This window comes from Orbicella faveolata, unplaced genomic scaffold (assembly GCF_042242905.1).
Source record: "Orbicella faveolata isolate gen_17 unplaced genomic scaffold, um_ofav_v1 contig_3, whole genome shotgun sequence".
NCBI lineage: Eukaryota > Metazoa > Cnidaria > Anthozoa > Scleractinia > Merulinidae > Orbicella > Orbicella faveolata.
Window position 1 is genome coordinate 20,102,038 of NW_028301558.1, and position 18,938 is coordinate 20,120,975.

General features: G+C 38.0%; 1 protein-coding gene across 1 annotated transcript; it reads right to left on the reverse strand.

Moving 5' to 3' along the window:
- Positions 1 to 167: 167 nt before the first annotated feature.
- On the reverse strand, positions 168 to 1,917 carry LOC110061457 (trace amine-associated receptor 9-like). The gene has a single exon (XM_020768293.2). The coding sequence runs from the start codon at positions 1,813 to 1,815 to the stop codon at positions 787 to 789; it is 1,029 nt and encodes a 342-aa protein (XP_020623952.2). The 5' UTR covers positions 1,816 to 1,917; the 3' UTR covers positions 168 to 786.
- Between the last annotated feature and the right edge of the window lie 17,021 nt (positions 1,918 to 18,938).

The window sequence follows — 18,938 nt, forward strand, 5'->3', positions numbered from 1 at the left end:
AAAGCCTTTCCATCTTTTGTTTTACTTCAGCCAAGAATTGTTACACTTAGCTTTTAATTCTTAACTAGTATATTACTTATTCACAAGAAATGGAGGGCCGCCAGCACTGCAAAACTGATTACACTAAACATCAAGGTCTGTCGCTCAGCAGCATAATAATGGCAATATTTGGCAATTCAAATTGAGTTTATTGTTTACAAGTTATTTACATCTGATTTGCCTCATTCTTGGCCTCAACTTTTCCACATCATTATTGAGCTCTACCAAGGCCACCCAACGACTATTTTCTCTCAAACGCTCTAAAACGATGTTTTAGGCTATTTAGAGTGCTTTTAAAGCGTTAAAAGTTAATTATATTTCTCATATCAAGAAAGTTCGAGGTTTGTCCTTTGATCCGTTACCTAACATTACACCGTCCTGATAATTTAGTTGTAATTTACACTTGTATGTTATTTATGTACCCTTGTATGTAATTTATGAAACATTGCATGTAGCATTGGGGAACTTTAGAATCACGATCGTCAAAACGTGCGTATGCAGTCTGATCTTATTTGAAATCAGTAAAAAATAAAATAAAAAGAAAGAAAGAAACAACATTACAATCAAATAGAGCATAGCTAAGATTTCCAAATAACATACAGTAGGTTGGCCAGTGGCTATTTACATGGCGTGGCTTTGGAGTTGAATTGGAGACTACCGAGAAAAAAGCCAGTTAGAGACAGTTTATAGAGGGAAAAACCATGACGTCGACCAGCGTTCCAATAACAACGCCAGGCTGCATTCTCCTCATCGGACAGATGATCGCTCTCTTTCAGGATGGTAGCTAACATGCACATTGGTAGATTGAGTGACGTCTGTTTCACCGCGCTGAGATGTTTCCAGACTGTGATCCGGTGCCACCACTCCCCTTCCACAGCAAAGAAAAGGACGCAGGAAAAAACGGATGGCCTTTCTAAATCCAGGAAGCCTTAGAGCGTAGACCAATGGATTGATCAACGAGTTCAGTGTGACTAACACAAAGTGCATGTCTCTTAACCAATGAATGACTTCACAGCTGCAAATGCTGCACGTATTCATGAGATAAATCATGATACACGCAGGGCCATAGCACACCAGGAAGGCGAGCAGCATCGTCAGATGGGTTTTGGTCAGCTTTCTTTCCCACACCATGTTTCTTTCTTGGGCTTTCTTCCGTTCAGCATCGCCTTGATGCAAGTTGTTTAGCTCCTTGACTTTCCGTTTCACAACCAAAAATATGCGGACGTACGTGAAGGCCAAAATGAAAATCGCGCAGATTAGCGTCAAAGTGGCGAAGATAAAGGCGTATGTGACGAAGCCAGTGGCAAACAGTGCGCCGCTGCAAGAAATTGACAACACCCAGATGAAGATGGAGGCTTGTAGGACGCGTGTGTTTGTCATGTTAGCACGGTACCACATGGGTGAGGTAATCGCCAGGTACCGGTCAATTGTGAGAATGCACAGGCTGAGAAGCGAGGCGGTACAACACATGAAATACACAAACTGCGACAGCCACGAGTAGTTGATTGACAGGCCATGCGCCTCATTCCAGTGGGTGTACATTGACAGGGGTTCCACCATGACACCCACGATCAGATCCGTGATGGCCAGGTTTAAAATGAGTAGAATGTAAGGAGTGCGTCGGAGATTCTTGTTGGGATCCATCAGAACAGACAGGATAATTAGCAGATTACCGGGAACCGTAACAAAGCAGAAAACTGCAGCTATGGACAGAGTGGTGAGTGACACTTCTCTTGGCGCCCAGACACCTCGACAGTGGCTCGCTCCCAGACCCATCTCGCAGTCAAACTTGAAGCTGTGCTAAGACTTCAAACAGCTAGACGTACTCAAATTCTTGCTCTAGAAACACAAAAATAGTAGAAAAGGTATTCGTATAGCATGTCAAGATACAACTTTTTGCAAACTTCAAATAACATAGATTCTAAATAAAATAGCCACTTTTTTCTTGCTTTCTTTTTACTTAACGTATTTGCCACCTTATGCGCATAATTGTAGATCTATTTATAAAACAAGAACTAACCTACATATTCACTTGAAAATGACATCCAACGATGTTGAAACGTCGCTTATTACTTTCGCTAATTTTTGCCTTACACATAGAATATTGCACTGGATAATTAAAAAGCTGTTTTAGAGGGAAAGTGTCCCAGCTGATTATCAGTCCTTTTCTTATTTCCATATATTTTGTCAAATCAGTACCACCAAAATAAATTGGATAAAAGATTCTTAAGAGCAAAGGAGAAGAAGAATTTTAATTTGGAGAAGAAATAAGAGATTATAAGTATGGAATTGAATTACAGCTCGTCAAATTTGATTTTGCGATGGGGTTTCAAGAATTCAAAATTGTGGGAAAATTTTGGATTTTTTTGTCATAATTTTTTCTCTTTAACTGAAATTCGTCACGTCTTGGGTGGTGTTTCCTCTCTATTCAAACAAAGCAACTTCATAGCAAGTCCTTTCTAAAAAGCAAGGAATTTTGTGTCTATTTGATCTAAACTATAATAAAAACACGATGGGTAGAAATCATAGAGAAATCAAAGACCGTCATTGTTTTAAAAGTCGCAGTTTCCAATAAACAGTAACATGATTTCCCTGAGGGAATATCCTCGGCGTTGCGTGCGGAAAATTGGATGCAACACTAGCGGTTAAATTTCACACCAGTTCTTTGCATATAGGTTTTTGTTCATTATAGTAGCGTAAGACATAATTCATACCTCAATCCGAAGCTCAGTTTAAATTTTCACGATAGTAAACTTGTCGGAAATATGAACCCGGGCTGTTTCTATCTTTAAGGCTAAATCCTTGTAAATGTTCTGCGCAACTAACAGGATCATATAAAAAGATACAGCCTTTAATCTCTAAAGTCCTCTTACTTTTCTATGATAGGCAAATGATTTTTTTGTTTATCTGTTTTGAGACCGAAAGGAGAAATGAAGAGCACACCAGTATCCACACGGAGTCCTTTTAATTAAAAAAGGCGATTATATCGATACTTCTTTGTATTTGAGGTTAAATAGATAATAATACTAATCCATGCCGAACGTTGCAAGTAAATAAATTCGCATACGCATTTTACATCGCTCCACTGACCTACACGTGCAAGTCAGTACAGCTAAAAAGCGACAATTTCGTTCGACATTTGAATTTGATACGGCAAATGACCTTACCCTATAAAAATCCGCGTCACGTGTAAATTTAAGTTACATTTCCGTGACACTGAATCTCTACGGATAGAGAGAGAAGAATTTTTCTGATACGGACAGATTAAGTCTAAGCCGCAATAACAAAGCAGACATAGTTTATCGACGTCAACTATTACACACGTTGCAATATAGGCATTAGCTTGCAATTGAAACGATAAACTTTTGGCTGTAGATTTGGTTAATTTTATCAGCACCTTTCAGCGGGGAAATAACACCCAAATAATGCCCTTTCAAAAAACTGTTACCACATTTTGTTTTGGTATTGGAACAGTATTACAACTCTTTTGCAGTCACTGAAGAGTAACCGTCCACACCCCACCGTAGAATTTGAAAACGGTGTTTTCACTCTGAAAACGCATCAAATGTTTTCGGTTCACACTACGACAGAGGAGTTTAATAACGCGACAATCAGCGGTCATTTTGGATTGTGTTTGAGGAAAACTCGGGCGAGGAAATCACATGATTATCGTGACGTCATCGTTTTCGAAAAGCTTCGTTTTCAAAATGTTTTCCGTCCACAATAAAACGCAAAGCCGACGTTTTCAAATTCCTCCGGTTTGAAGAGCGTTGTCGAAAAGCTCCGTTTTCATGACGGATTAGTGAGGACGGTAGGCCTAACCGTAGAAATAAAGCTGCGTTTTCAAATTTCTCCGCGTAGTGTGGACGGGGCTCAAGAAAAAGGCGACAGCTGTAGTAGAAAAATTAAATTTATCAGCAGCTTTGTCACAGTGATGCCGTCTCTTAGCAACATTTAATTGATGTAACGGAAACTTGAAAGCATTAAATCATCTCTATGCGCGCAAATCGGGTTTTTCTAATTTAAATGAATTCTCTGAAGGGCTGAAATTTCAAGATGATCAGGTTTTCTAAGTCTGAAAGATGACTACAGCATATTTTTGGTGAAATTCTTCAATTTGCAAATAATTTAGTGATGCTATAATCAAACGAAATATCAAATTTCTCATTTTGTATTAAGCTTTCTTATTCCAAAACGTAGAAGCGAGAAGAAATCTCTCGGATTTTACTATTATCTCGAGTAAAACTGAAACAACTGACAGGAACTGTGTAATTTAAGGTAAAGCCTTAAGCAGGAAAAATACATTACTCAACTTTCATCCTTTTTTTTCCTGATTCATCCTTCCTTAAATAGCCACATGTGCGTGTACGGACTTTGTATTCAAATAAATTTCGTGTATTCGGGCTCAATTGGTGGTGTTGTTTGCAGAAAAAGAAAAATCATTGATATCTTATATCAATCTTACATTTCTCTCTCAACAACATCGATACATTGGGCGTAAAAGAACAAAGAGATGTTCTTGAAGTTCCACCAAATCAGCGTTCAGAGGTATTACTTCAACAAATGCACGATCGAAATAGTGTGTAATTGAATGAGATAAAATATTTCTTGGCATATGTAAGAGAGAGTTAATTTATTTAAAGAACGCCAGATTGACGCTGATTCTACTTTTTTTTTCAGTTCAGCGTTAATATGGAAATAAAATTCTGAATCTGAAGTTTATGGCTTTACACTGGCTACTTCAAACTATACTTTTACTAAGCATTTTCAGTTGCGCAGTTATTCTCAAAATAATCTGAGTGACTTTTCAAACACTTTTTAAAGAACAGATTGTCGGATGTAGACAGACAAGGTTTTCAGTTCTGTTCCAGCTTTCCTTGAGAGATTAAGATATGATGTGTGTGGGCTAAGAGTTCTAATTTGTCGGTTGCGAGACTGTGTTCAGTTTTTTTTTTCGGTCATTTTACGCAAAGGAAAAGAGGATACTCTACACAAAAGTATTAACATACCTTTATCAGAGTGATTTCCAAGGCTTGTACGAGTTTTCTCGAGAGTGAGAAACGATAGCTGAACATCCAGTTACGAGGCTGTTTACTATGAAAGGTTTGTGTCTTAAACCGAAACAAACGTGATCGACTGTAAATTTATAATTAAACTACTAATGAAGATGCCTAGCACTTCTATCAATATTTGAGAGCCTTAGATTACTTCCGTGAGCGGTGTAAATATGAAGATGAAACTTCAATACATCATGTCAAATGCTTCAAAGAAAATATCGAAACCCAGTCCGGAAATTAAGTCGTCAAGTTGTCTACATCGTAGTATCAGCTTATTTTGTACAAAAGTTTATCAGTGATTTCAATGTTACTGAAATGATATCTAAAAGCAATTTTCGGATTATAGCAACTGAGTTCATAATGTTGATCGAAAGTTCTATCGCAAATGACGAGCATTTCAAGACTTTTTTCATCCGGAGATCGCACAGGTATTGAACCCAAAGGCAATCGATTGACATCGATTTTCTTACAATACAAGACAATCGTTTTCTCTCGCTCGTACTCGATTTCATAAAATCAATTTTTAAAGTTTATGATAATAGCTGGAGGAAAAATCGAATCACTTCCTACACTTAATTGAAAAATAAATATATCTTTGTCTGTTTGTTTCCATAATAATTAATGATCTGTCTTGTGTATGAAATCTGAAATGGTTTTCCGACAAATGCCAGTTATTGGCAAATCAAAAAAGTACTAATAACATCTCAAAACCTTATCTCACCCACGCACTGTTGTTTACATTACACATTTTACATCTCCAGTGGGCCTCAGCTGGTTACCGAAAAAGGTTTCCACTTGTATTAAAAAGTTAGAGGAAAATTACGAAACCATAATTAAGTTCTTTGAAACTGCAAACATATGCCATCCTGGCATTTTAATATATTTTGTTTTCCATTGACCGTCCGACTCAGCTTTTTTTTTAAGCGTGAAAGAACTATTTTTGACTCACTACCTTCTACAATTATTCAAGTGTTCCTAAGATAACAAGTTTCATAAACATTTCTCAAATGATCATCAGCGAGTGATCAGTAGTGGTTCGGATGCAAAGCGGGAAAGATATAATCAAGGCGCGCTTGTTTTTATTCGGTAAAACGCTTCGGGTGGAACGAGTTACCTGCAAATGTTGTACCTGCAAATCTTCTTTATGTATTTTATGATACAAATTTATTTTTTTTTAGTATCTGTAATAAAACTTTAGCGTTAGCTTTTTAATACATATTTTATTGTAGGGAGGTTTTTTTGACATAGGGACCGCCTCTTTAAACTCCCCATCAGGGTGTTTTTTGTCATGATTTAATTTTAGTTTTAACCCTGAATAAAATCCTTTATTTTTTAAATAATAATAATAATAATAATAATAATAATAATAATAAAAATATTAATAAAAAACATTTCTTTTGATCAACCGACTCACTTTAACGAGGGGGAGGGTGATAAAAAATGAAACAATTTATGGGGTCGGGCGCCAACCGTATAATTTGAAGGTTTTTTTTAGCAACATTCGGTGAAAAATATTTGTTGGCTTCATTCAGGGCGACTGCACAATTTAAATAACCGCCGGCAAATTCAAGCTAGTTTAGAAAATTGCTGTTCCTTTTCTAACCAACAACATCTCGTCTCATATATTGATTATACCGTGTTGATTACGGTACTAAGTGAAGAGGATCAGTAACTGAAATCAACCCGCCAGATTTCTCTTCTCAAAATATCCAAATAATCTCGTGAGATTAGCCCTGAAGATTTTCTTGTAGTTTATGACTTACTTTTCAACCAGAAATTTCTACTCTTCACTAAAATGGAATTGTTTGCCGAATAAAAAGTGCTCTATGTTTCAGTGCACCAGTGAATATCGGATTTAAATGTGCCTTTTATTATTTAGGGCGGTCAGGTTTGTCGGCGTTTACATTATAAGGATATCGAGTTGCCCAACCGTTTACTATCATCGATCCGTTGGAGTTATTTGGGCAGGACCGGAATACGGAAATTATCTGGATTCATCTGAGGAATTCTTCGCACAACCAAATATCCCAAATTAAAAGGTGATCTTCATATAGTTAGGCACGTTTTGGTTAAGATTGTGTAACTTTTATAACACATGCGTGAAGGAAATATGAGGAAGTACTTAACAAAAGTCGCTTGTGTCATTCGGTGTAATAATTGCCATACTTTGTAATATGTGCCTGGCACACTGTAATAGTCTTGTAACACTTATTATTATATGGCTGTGTCTCACAAGGACTGGGAACTACCAAATTCACGAATTTGATTGGCTAAAATCGATATTGACCGCGGTCTAGATTTTCCCATCTAGATCGGCATCTAGACCGGTTTCATTTTGCGTTGAAAAAGTAGCAGACTAAAATACAAAAATGTTCACCATTTTCTTTTATTTTCTTCTCAATTATTTTTGGTAGTGTCAAAAAGCCTGATGACAAAAAAAAAAAAAAATAAAAATAAAGAGGACGAGCAAATTTCGGCAGGTTTAAGTTAAGGTCATCGCCGTTCGCAAGCAAAATGTCAGCAAACCAGTTACATTAAAAGAATTATAGTTTTCTTCTTTGTCATATAATAAAGATCTTATTAACCGAGCTAAGTCGATCTGTGTGGGAGAATCTTGACCTCGGTCGTGTGTACAGACCTCACTGCGTTCGGTCTGTACTCACGACCTCGGTCAAGATTCTCCCATACAGACCTCTAGCTCGGTTAATAAGAGCTAAATATACTTTTTAATGAATGACAATCTCTCGTGTATTGCTTAGGAAAAAGACGCGGTGTGCTAAACTTGCATGCATCTGTCATTGAAGTTTATTGAAAGCCAGATTCGACTTTAGTCCCGTCCACCCTACGCCGAACGAATTTGAAAACGCAGCTTTAGTTCTACGGTTAGGCCTACCGTCCACACTAATCCGTCACCAAAACGGACTGAGCTTTTCGACAACACTCTTCAAACCGGAGGAATTTTAAAACGTCGGCTTTGCGTTTTAGCGTGGACGGAAAATGATGACATCGCGACAATCACGTGATTTCCCTGCTAGAAGTTTCCATAAGCATAACCGATGATTGTTGCGTTTTGAAATTTCTCCGGCGTAGTGTGGTGGTAAAACATTTGATGCTTTTTCAGAGTGAAAACAACGTTTTCAAATTTCTTCGGCATAATGTGGACGGGGCCTATGAAAAATAGCAGATAATGTTAATCGAATCGGGTAAGTAATAAGGGGAATTTTTCAATTAATTATCATCCCCTCAAAAAGGCATTTTTGGAACAATGAAATGAAACGACATCAATCTGTAGAAATGGCAACCACGATTCATGATTGACTTGGTTCAATACTGTAAAATTACTACAACTACTAATAACTATAAGTACTAAGATTTCAACTGCCAGGCCAGATGTGTCGCTAATGATAATTTAGTCATGTATGAGCATTATCGAATGTCGGGCCTTAAAAGCTGTCAAAAGCTTCTTCAACTTGCCCGAAAAATCATCCATCTTTTGCACAACCAAAACCAGGACACACGAAGATAAGACAGGGCTTATCATTGGTCAACAGATCATATTTTGTAAATAAAAGAATCCGAAAATTCTATAGCGTGTCTGTATCGTGTCGTTTACGAAATGAAAAATGAATACTTTCAGTAAATCTCACATCCAGCTGTGACATTAAAACAAGATCAAAGCGAATTCTTTAAAGGCTCGCCGACCGATTTCTTCTTTATGCTCAGAGTTCAGTACAACATGTGTTTTGTTTAAGGTAAATCACAGAATGCACCCACTGTATATAATTATTGTTTTATGGACAGAGTATTATTTCCAGCTCTCGGCCAATGAAACTAAACTAAAATAAATAGACGTATAATGAGTAGTATTAGTATTAGTATTAGTGCAGTAATTCCATCACCTTTTTAATATTTGCTTAATGTTGGTAATTTCCAAGAGTGAGTATGAAATATTCATTTTATTTGAATTGAATTCCTAGAAAATCAGGACATTTCGTCGCAATGCAGAAAATATTTTGTGCTGTTGAAATATATTTTTAATTTTTTTAAACTTATTTATTTCCGACAGTGAATTTAAAAAGACTCTCAGTCTTTCAAGAATATCTTTTAATAGGGATATTTGGCATGTGAAATCAACTCATCCGTTCAGGAAAAACAAATGAAATTAAATGCTGGTTGTGTTGATCGAACAAGCAAGAGTTTTTATTAATAGCTGCGTTTGATTGCGTCTCTGTCATCAAGTTGCATGGGTATTTGGAAAAATGCATTTACGAACTTAATTCGTAATTATTGGTGATTTTCAGAGTGAAACAAGGCACTGATATGGACTTAACTTTAGTACTCTGCAGTACTGACAAAGAGATCTATTCTGAAATTCTGAATTCAGGTAAATGAAAGTGGCAAATTTGTAGAATTCTCTCAAAATCAGGTTTATAAAAGTGACTTTGTTTAACGTGAACTTGAGGATAAAAAAATATATAGTCAGATACCTTGAAAAAAATGTGCAAGTCATCCAGAAACTCACCTTGCTGCATATATCTCCAGGAAGCGGTGAACAGTTGGTTCAGATTGCTCTGAAACGCCTGTGCCTGAAATAAGCCGTGCTCGCTTAGCGCGGGTTTATGTCTTATGATTGCTTTTTGCCAATGTGGGCCTTAATTCTTTCGCTAATGGGAACGTGCATCATTAACTTGTTATGTTTTATTAAAATCGCTTTTAAAAAGCACCTTTCTCCTTTTAAAATCAAATCACTTAATACAAACTTTGATCTTGAAAGCGCTAACGATTTTAAGGACTCATAGAACGGAAGAATATGTAAGCAAAAAGAACCTGAACTATGTTTTCGTCGAGCTGCATGTAAAACACCACTGATCTTCCAAAGTGGATGACGAAAGACATACAAGAAACTGGAAAAAACTGTCTTAATATTTCTTTGATAGCTCGTTGTATTGTCGTCAGTTGGACAATGTGGAATACTTTGTTAATTGATGTTATTGTGGACTCATTTTTAGTCAGGTATTCAAGTCTTCATTCCCGCCTGATGCATTTTTTTCTGTTTTGACTTCTTTGTTGCAGATAATGGGAGATAAAGTTTTGTTAAAGTGCTTGTAGCATGACGCATGTTTCTTAAAACTGAGACATCTTTTCAACCAATTTTCTAGCATTGCCTTTTCTGGCTCATGCATTTGTCATTTTCGTCAGTTTATTTTTTTTTAAAGAATTTTCAGTTTTTCACATTGCAGAACTTAAAAATCGTAAAATGGTTTTGCAGCCTACGTTTAATCATGTAGCTGTTATACCGAAGAAATCTGCGAACCATGTTACGCATGTTCTGTCATTATCGATATTAAAATCCGTTGCACTTTATACATGGGCAAAACACTAACTCTACACTTCCATGTGTGGTGCTTTTAAAATATCACTCAAATTTACATTTGAAAAATAAAAATACAATTGTCGCAGCGTATTTAATCCTGTTTTTCTTTTTCATATGGTGAGGAAATAACGTAAAAGGTTTTAAAAGCTTTTAGACACATTATCTAGCGCCTGTGAGTGGAGATAACGAACCTTCTGTCACACGATGACAACTACAAGCCACTGAGTCAAAGTCACTGGAAGTTCTTAACGTCGGCTTGCAGCCCTCATTTCAACTTTTGACCAGCTCAGTAGGGAGCTATATGACACATCGCTTTATTGCCAGTTTTCTTGTACAAGAGAAAAATGTTCTTGTGTAGTGATATCATGTGGTTATCAAGCTAGTGATTTCAAAAGCGATTTCTACTCTGCATTAATATTTCTCACACTGTACCGTAACATCAAATGTTAAGATGGCTTCCCATAAACATTGTAGCCAGATACTTTCAGGCTTTCTGTTGTATCAAAGATATCCATTTTTATATGAACTGTATCAACTGCTCTGTTTTTGTAGCATTGTCAACGTCATAAATGCAAGAAGTCGCAGTGCACCCTCCAAACCGAGACCAGCAAAGTTCAACAAAGCTCAGTGCATTTTAAAATAAAATTAGTGTCTTGTCGCTTATACGGTCAATTACGTGAGAATTTCTTTCGAAATGAACTGTTAAGTTCTCACAACACTTTCAAAACAAATGCCGTATTCGCACTCTGCAAATAATCAAAACATTGGTTTAGTTCAAGATTCAAAGATTAAGGTATAGAATACTTCTAATAACCAAAACCGTAGATGACCCTTGCTTCTTTTTTTTCATTGAAACAAAAAGTAAGAAAATCTTGTACAGTTCGCTGATGAAAGACGTTGTTAGTTACCTTGGATTTAGAATTAAAAATGGAATAACAATGACGTGAGGATGACAAACCTTGACACTGTACTAAAAGCGTATCCAAAAGACGATGAATTATCAACCACGCGTGAAATAATCAGATATCAGCTTTGTTTGCAGACTTAAGGGCACTGTACATCATCGGAGATAAGTCCATTGCGGCGAAATGGCGTCTACTGATATTTTTAAAGGAAAGTCTCCTTTTTATGTAAATATTTATTAAATCGAAAGGCTATTTTTCTGTCACAAATTGCATCGTGCTATAAATGTCCCCTGTATTTAGTCACGTAATTTAGAACTGCACCGTATAATTGAATATCTGGGTAGCAATTGATTTTCAAAAATCACTTTTATCCGATTTAAGAGGCTAATCACCAAACCATTCGTGCCATGAAGATTTATTTTCGCAAACATCAGTCGAAGTTCAAATAGGTAATCTGTCATCTGGAGATTGGCATTTTCAATTTTACGTCTCGTAGTTTCCTCCCTTCCTTTATGAATATGATAAGAGTTATTTTTAGATTGAATGCCTGGCCAATGTATGCTTCACAGAAGGATGTATTTAGTCTTGTTTGCCAAGTTCACATCCAGGTTTTTTTTCAAATTAAATGTATATATATTTACACATCCGCCAGCCCTGAGGACCAAATATCCAAGCGCCTCATGAAGTTTGGAGAAACTGGACAAATTAATCAGGTAGTAGTTTGATCAGTTCCAAGTAAATAATTGCAAATTTAATACTTCACCCAAACTGGTTGGTGATTGCAGTAATAAGATATTTATTGTTTTGTTTTTTCAAGTTAATAAATGTTGCTCAAAACAGCAACTTTCGTTCAATGCGTCGTTTATCGTGTCGAATGTTCAGTAACCAGCCTAATCAATTTCTAGCAGCTGACGTGAAGAAACAGGAAACTGACAACGGAAGAGTTTTGAAAGCGCCAATTTCAGCTCTTTAATTAAGAGCTAATTAATTTTAGTTCTTAAGGCCGTTAAGTATATCTTACGTGATCAACACTGACCGTCCGTTTATTTATTTGGGTTTTCCTAAGGGCTCCTTAAATTTATTTTGATAAAAAATATGATTTGAGTCACGCATAGCAGCTACAGAGAAAGTGAGATCTTAAATAATGTGAATGTACAAGAGAACATATCAGCGATGCCTCACAAACTAAATATTCTCTTTGGAGCCTGGATTTAAGCTTGGATTAGGAAGACTGAAAACTTTACTTTATGGCCTGTCGAAATTGTCCACAGGAATATTGATCTTACTGAGAGGCTGTGACCTTTGACATGAATGGGAAGTTTCCCTGCAATTTGTTTATATTAACCCGGAAGCAGATGTTCGTCTAATGTGGTTGTGCTCGGGCGAGGGTATATTTATAAAAAAAACCGCCTTTGGTGACAAATGTTCAGTTGACAGCCTTGACGAAAATCATCTTTAGAGTCAATCTGATTGGTCAGATTGACCAATGTGCTTTAAGTGTGTTGGTAGAGGATGAAAATTGTCCAAATTCCATTTTTTGTAATTCATAACAGAATGATTTTTTTTCTCTTCTTTTTCTTCTTGGCTAAGTTTTTAATAATTTATCTCATTAGTTAATAGTAGGTAGGCGTTTTAATAATTTATTAGACAATATAGTTGGTAGGTTTTTAATTATATTAAGTGTCCACAGTTAGTAGAGGGGTGTTTCCTCTCGGCTAAATATTTTTTTTCGACACGTTAATGAAGTTTATGTATGTATTTATGTATGTCAGTTTAGCCGTCATGTAATTGGCTCTGAGACGCGTGTAAGGTTTGTCAGCAGTGATTGGTCAGTTCTAGTGAGTTTCAATCAGTCGGTCTGTTTGAAAATCCGTCCGTCGGTTTTGTTTCATGTCGTGAATAAGTCGCTTTTAAAGGCCGGTAGTTGCTGACATCTGTTGAGAGGCTTTATTTTAATTTAGTGCATTAGCCTTCGAGAGTCAGTTGTTGAAAATAGTTTGTACTGTGGAGTTTGCAGAGTCGCAGTCAATAGACCATTTTACAGTTGTCTGCTCAGTGACCTGGCCTTTGGATGGCGGCGAGGCAGGAGTTGACCTTGTTTTGATACAGACCTCACTGCTTTTGTTGTGTAAAACAAGTTGTTCTGATGTTAACAAGGTGCATTTACATGACAAAAGTAGTGAGGTCTTTATCAAAACAAGGTCAACTCCAGCCTCGCTGCCATCCAAAGGCCAGGTCACTGAGCAGACAACTGTAAAATGGTCTATTCTGTGGTTTTGCAAGTTGATGATATTCAGCAATGTAATTATTGACATCATTATCATGGCTCATGCATGTTCATTCAGTCTTGTGTTACGGTTTCTAACAGTCTCGTCGCTGAAGGAAGCTCGATTGTCTTGTAAACTTCCCTGTCTGTCGTTGGGCTCGTCCCTGTCGTTAACGTTATCCAGTAATTCTTGAAACTTAAATCATGGTTTATGAGCTACGCGGATGTGATCGAGCTGTAGGATCCGCCGCACGATGGATAATGGTCTCAGAACTGCCCGTGATGTCAGAAGAGATGTTCATTGTAGCAACGATGTCTCGATTTTGTTTCGTTTTGTTTCTGGAAGGCAGAGGAGACGGATGTACCAGCACACCTGTCCCTTCTCCTCCCCGATTTCAGTTGTTGCATACAAGTTGAGTATTCTGGGATAAAATTAATGAGACAGAAATTAAGGGAAAAAAAAAGTATTGCGAAGCTAATCGATTTATGTTTCCTTCTGTGTCTTCGATTTGAAGCGTGGATAAAATCCTTCATATAAAAGCGTAAAAGAGGCCCGGGACCCGTTCCTCGAAGGTTCCGAAAAGTTTTCGCACCCAAAAAGCCGTAGCAAAATCTCAAACCTAGGCCTTATGACTTCAGAGCTGCTTTATGCGCATATTCTTAATACGAACAGAGGTTCTCTTCATACAAGAAGTTTCAGTGATATGCACCCCTCTCTCTTTGAATACCGATTAACTAAAAATGGCTTCTCGGGCCCGAAAAGATACCGGGCCTTTCGAGAAACGGGCCCCAGGACAGAGAGGATTTCTGATTTGCACGTGAAATGTAGCATGAATCAGTGTAGCAATTGGGCATCATCATTTTCCAAAACTAAAAGTTACCAATCCTTCTGAAGTTTTAGTTTCATCAGATGTAAGACCCTCTAATGAACTGACGTTTTACAACGTTTTAGTGCGACAGGGTTTCTCATTTTGTTAGAGAGCACGTTGATCTGTCGAGTCAGAAGCATTGCCGCTTTTAAGCCGCAGGCAAATACTGCTTACTCAAAATATTGAAACCTTTGAAGGTTTCTGTTACATGTAATCGTAGCGCTTGATCAATTAAAACGAAAAAGAAACCAACATTTCTTAAATTTCGTGTTCAAGAAGCTTTCTAAGTTAATTATTTAACTATTCGCAACGGTCCCTTACATTAGGCGAGTTTAAATAAGAGCTCTGCATCTCATTTCAGCCCAGTTCGCGTAAGAATCCTTCGCTTCGTAACCTCACGTGTTGTATCCTATGCCGGATGATCAAGTTCTCGTCCATGCTGTTTGCACAGTTCCTGATTCCTTCAATTGAACTAAACGCGTACAGTAGGTCCAGTTTATGGAAACCCAAATCTGGCACTCTTACTGATACAACAGAACTTTTTCTTGTTGTTTGTTGCTTTTAGTTTTTTTTACGAGCTTGTTTTGTGCACTTATTGTCCCATATTTCGTTGCCTGGTTTTGGTTTCCCTTCCCGTACGCCCTTTAAGTATTTTCACGCTGTTAATTTACCGTTAAGTCGCAGAACTGTTTATTATTTTATGCGTGCTTTGTCTCACAAACGCCGGGTTTGTGCAGTGCTTTTTCCCTCGACTCCCTAGAGGTATGCAGGCTTTGTTATATTCAGGGATGTTTTTGCATGCGTGCTTTGCCTGACAAACATCGGGTTTGTGCAGTGCATTTTCCCTCGGTTCCCCTTAGTTTGCAGGCTTTGTTATATTAAGTATTGTTCTTGAATGCGTGCTTTGCCTCACAATCATCGGGTTTGTGCAGTGCTATTCCCTCAGCTCCTTTTATTTGCACGCTTTATTATGTTTTGTACAATTTAGTGATGTTTTTGTCAACGTTGCTTTGCCTCGCGCATTCCGAGCTCTTGCAGCACTATTCCTTTGGCTCGGTGTAATTGCTACACGCTTGTTTTCTTGGTTTGTACTATTCAGTAATATGTTCTCCTTGTTTTGCGTTTGGTTCTTACACCTATGTTCTTGTAACTTGTACTATTACCTTGGACTTATGTTATTATGCACGTCTGTCGCATCGTTTCTCCTCCTCCCACGACAACCTGCAATGGTGTCTAATGCCCTAATCGGGTTACTGACGTTCAGGCTGCCATCCCTTGGGTGAGTTTCTTCTGCACCTTTTTGTTTCTCCTTAATCGTGTGCCTTTATCCCACTCAAAGACTGGCAACTTTTGGTTACTTTGTTCACACCCTCTTCCCTTACAATTGCATAGTTCTTTGTCCTAAGTTTTAGGTAGGTATAGGATTTGCTAGTTTAAATTTTGGGTTTCGCTTTTGAGTATTGGCAATTATTTCGGGGCTTTACTTAAACGTTCAACTTTTGGGCGCGGAACATTTCTACATCTCTTATTCAGCGAGCGTGAAAGGGACTGTCGCGAATTGTATGCTATAGGTTGACCGCTATGCCTTGTAACCAGCAAGTGTTATGGTAGGTAATAAACTTGCGAAGTTAAACCTCACTTTGCACGTAATTTCTATACGTACATCTTTGTGCGAACCACTTAACCACAGGCTTGTCTACTAAATAACGACTACAGCAACCTTTTCTTGAATTCTCTTTAATTTTAGGAGATAAAAGAAACAACAACAAATCAAATCGTCCCACCTTGGACTTTGCACTCAGATCACAAAGCCGCGACACAATTATTATTTCATCATGACTGAACTCCAGATTTCTAATGTCAAGTTCCAACAGGAGCGAAGTATTTTTCCAGTTTTCGGTTTAAAAGGGTCGGAACTTGCTTTTGACAACTAGGTAAGGTAAAAAAGATCTGCATACGAGCCAAGTGGCCCATCAGGCCGGAGCTTATCCTGGTTTCTGTAGTATGAAGCGACTACGAGTATTTCTACTCCCCTCTGGATGGGATACTAGTCCATTGCAGGGCTACCACCCCCCCCCCCCCCAGCATTTAACTGCCCGCCGGCAAACCACCATCAGATAGGCCAGTCTTTTCTCAATTTAAAGTGGCGAAGCGAGTTTAGACTCGGGATTCACCCGAACCCAAGGGAAAATATGACGAGCATGATTTGCGAAAGTGCTAAGAATTTTTTTAAGGTAAATGTACCTTAATTATTTGCTGGATATCAAAATGATATGTATAATAACTCTCTTGATTATGTACGTGGTTCGTAGATGAATTTGAATCTGAGTGCAGAATATTCAACTGATTTCGTATGCCACGTCAAGTATTAACATGAGTTATTATCCAACTGCAGCGAATACCGTCCAAATAACAGTACAAATATACAGCGATGTTGTACACTTATTTGTACAGTAGAAAACCTGTATGCCGGACAGGTCGGCGAGCACACACAAAACTGTCACACTCTCCGTCTTTCACTGATAAATATATTGACTACAGCAGTTGGATAATAAATTTCTTATTAGATGTTTTGGTGTGTAGTATCGCTTTATATTTTTATTAGTTGTTTGTAGTTTGACTCGCCCTAAGGGCCCTTCAAAATACGGCACAACTCGTAAAAATATATAGAGGATATTACACGGTGGCGAGAAGATATGAATTTTATGTTCGAGTGGCAAGAACAATATCTCACTCGTTCGGTGCGCTCACTCGTGAGATATTGTTCTTGCCATCAGAACATAAAATTCATATCTTCGAGCTAACGAGTAATGTTCTTTTTATTACATAGACGTACTGATGACGGCGTTTTTAACGATTTTCCGAAGATTTCCGACCACTTTCCGAAGATTTCTGAAGATTCTCCAAAACTTATCCGAAGGTCACACGAACGTTGCAATTGCCGAACATTTACCGAACATGTCCCAAGATTGCCGAAGATTGCCGAAGACTTTCGAGGAAGACCCGAAGATGTTTCCCTGTTACACCAACGAATTTAAGTACAATTTAAGAGACAAACTTGATATCAGTGAAATTATCGATACCTTTACTAGTGAGGAAATGGAAAATACGCCACTCGAGTCCCGGATGTAGTTTCGTATGAATTTTATGAGTGGTGTATTTTCCAGTAAAACACTCGTGTCTATATAATAAACAGCGATACTACACACCAAAACATCTAATAGGATATATTTATTTTATTCTCTCAGCGTTTGAACCGTCGAAGCGTTTCCATAAAATGCTGCACAAACGGATCATTTGGCTTTCGCTTTTCGCAGTGTGTTTCCAGGTTTGTCACTTCTATTACATTTTACGTAATTCCTGGGTTTATAACCCTATTTCAGTTCAAGATGTATGATTTTAAAACCCTATTTCCCTCTCGACCCAGAAATTGATATTCCTCTTAGACCCACTAAATTTGTCATTTAAAACCTCCAGGCAATAACATCCGAAGAAGAAAAGTTCCCTAGCAATGGAGCCATAACTGCAGATTGCAAGGGTTCTGTTTTGACAAAGGTCTTCACTGGAACAGACACTGGAGAGAGTTTCACGAGGCGCGACACAGCTGCAGACTAAGATGCCAGTCCTTATCGAAAGAAGAAAGCAAAATGGCGCAAAAAGACAACAAGGCTTCCTTCAGCGGGGCTGTTCGGTTGATTAAAATAACAGCAGTAGTAGTCCTCTTCTGTTTTAAGGTGGCCGAACATAGTTTTCGCGCGCGCTTTTGCTGATGCCATCCAGCGCGCGCACAAGGATTGCAACAACAAACATGCCGCACAGGGAGCCCTCACATCCGTTTAGAATATGAATAAAAGATTAACCTACCTTTATCGCGCGTGTTTTTTGTTTTGTAGACAAACAATAGACTGCAAGGCTGATACTACGTGAAAAACGTTTCGAGACACCAACATGACAAGAGCCGATAAAGTAGGATCGCAACAGTGGACAGCTGTTTCGCCCTTCTTGGGGCTCGTCAGCACTGTGTAGCGAAGATATGCAAAATGACCCGTTCAATATATCAAGTTCCGTACTTTGAACTCACTTGCGCCCCGAAACACGCGTTGCCACATCACTTGTTTCGGGGCGCAAGGAGACATAGTGTCAAAATTGGTGTCTCGAAAAGCAAAAGAACAAATGTGGCTGGACAAGGCCACCCTAAACATTTAAACATTCAACCGCATGGCCAGTACCATGCTTTAAAAACGCAGTGTATCGGATCTGAAAAGACCTACGGTCCGAAAATACATAAATGAGAAACCAGAAACTGCAAGGGACCGCATACGATAAACGTTTTGTGGCGGTCATTTTGAATTTTTAATACGCGGTCTGCTAGTGCGAAGTCTGGAACCGAAATTACGGAGGTCTGGGACTGGCGGGAAAATTCGCAAA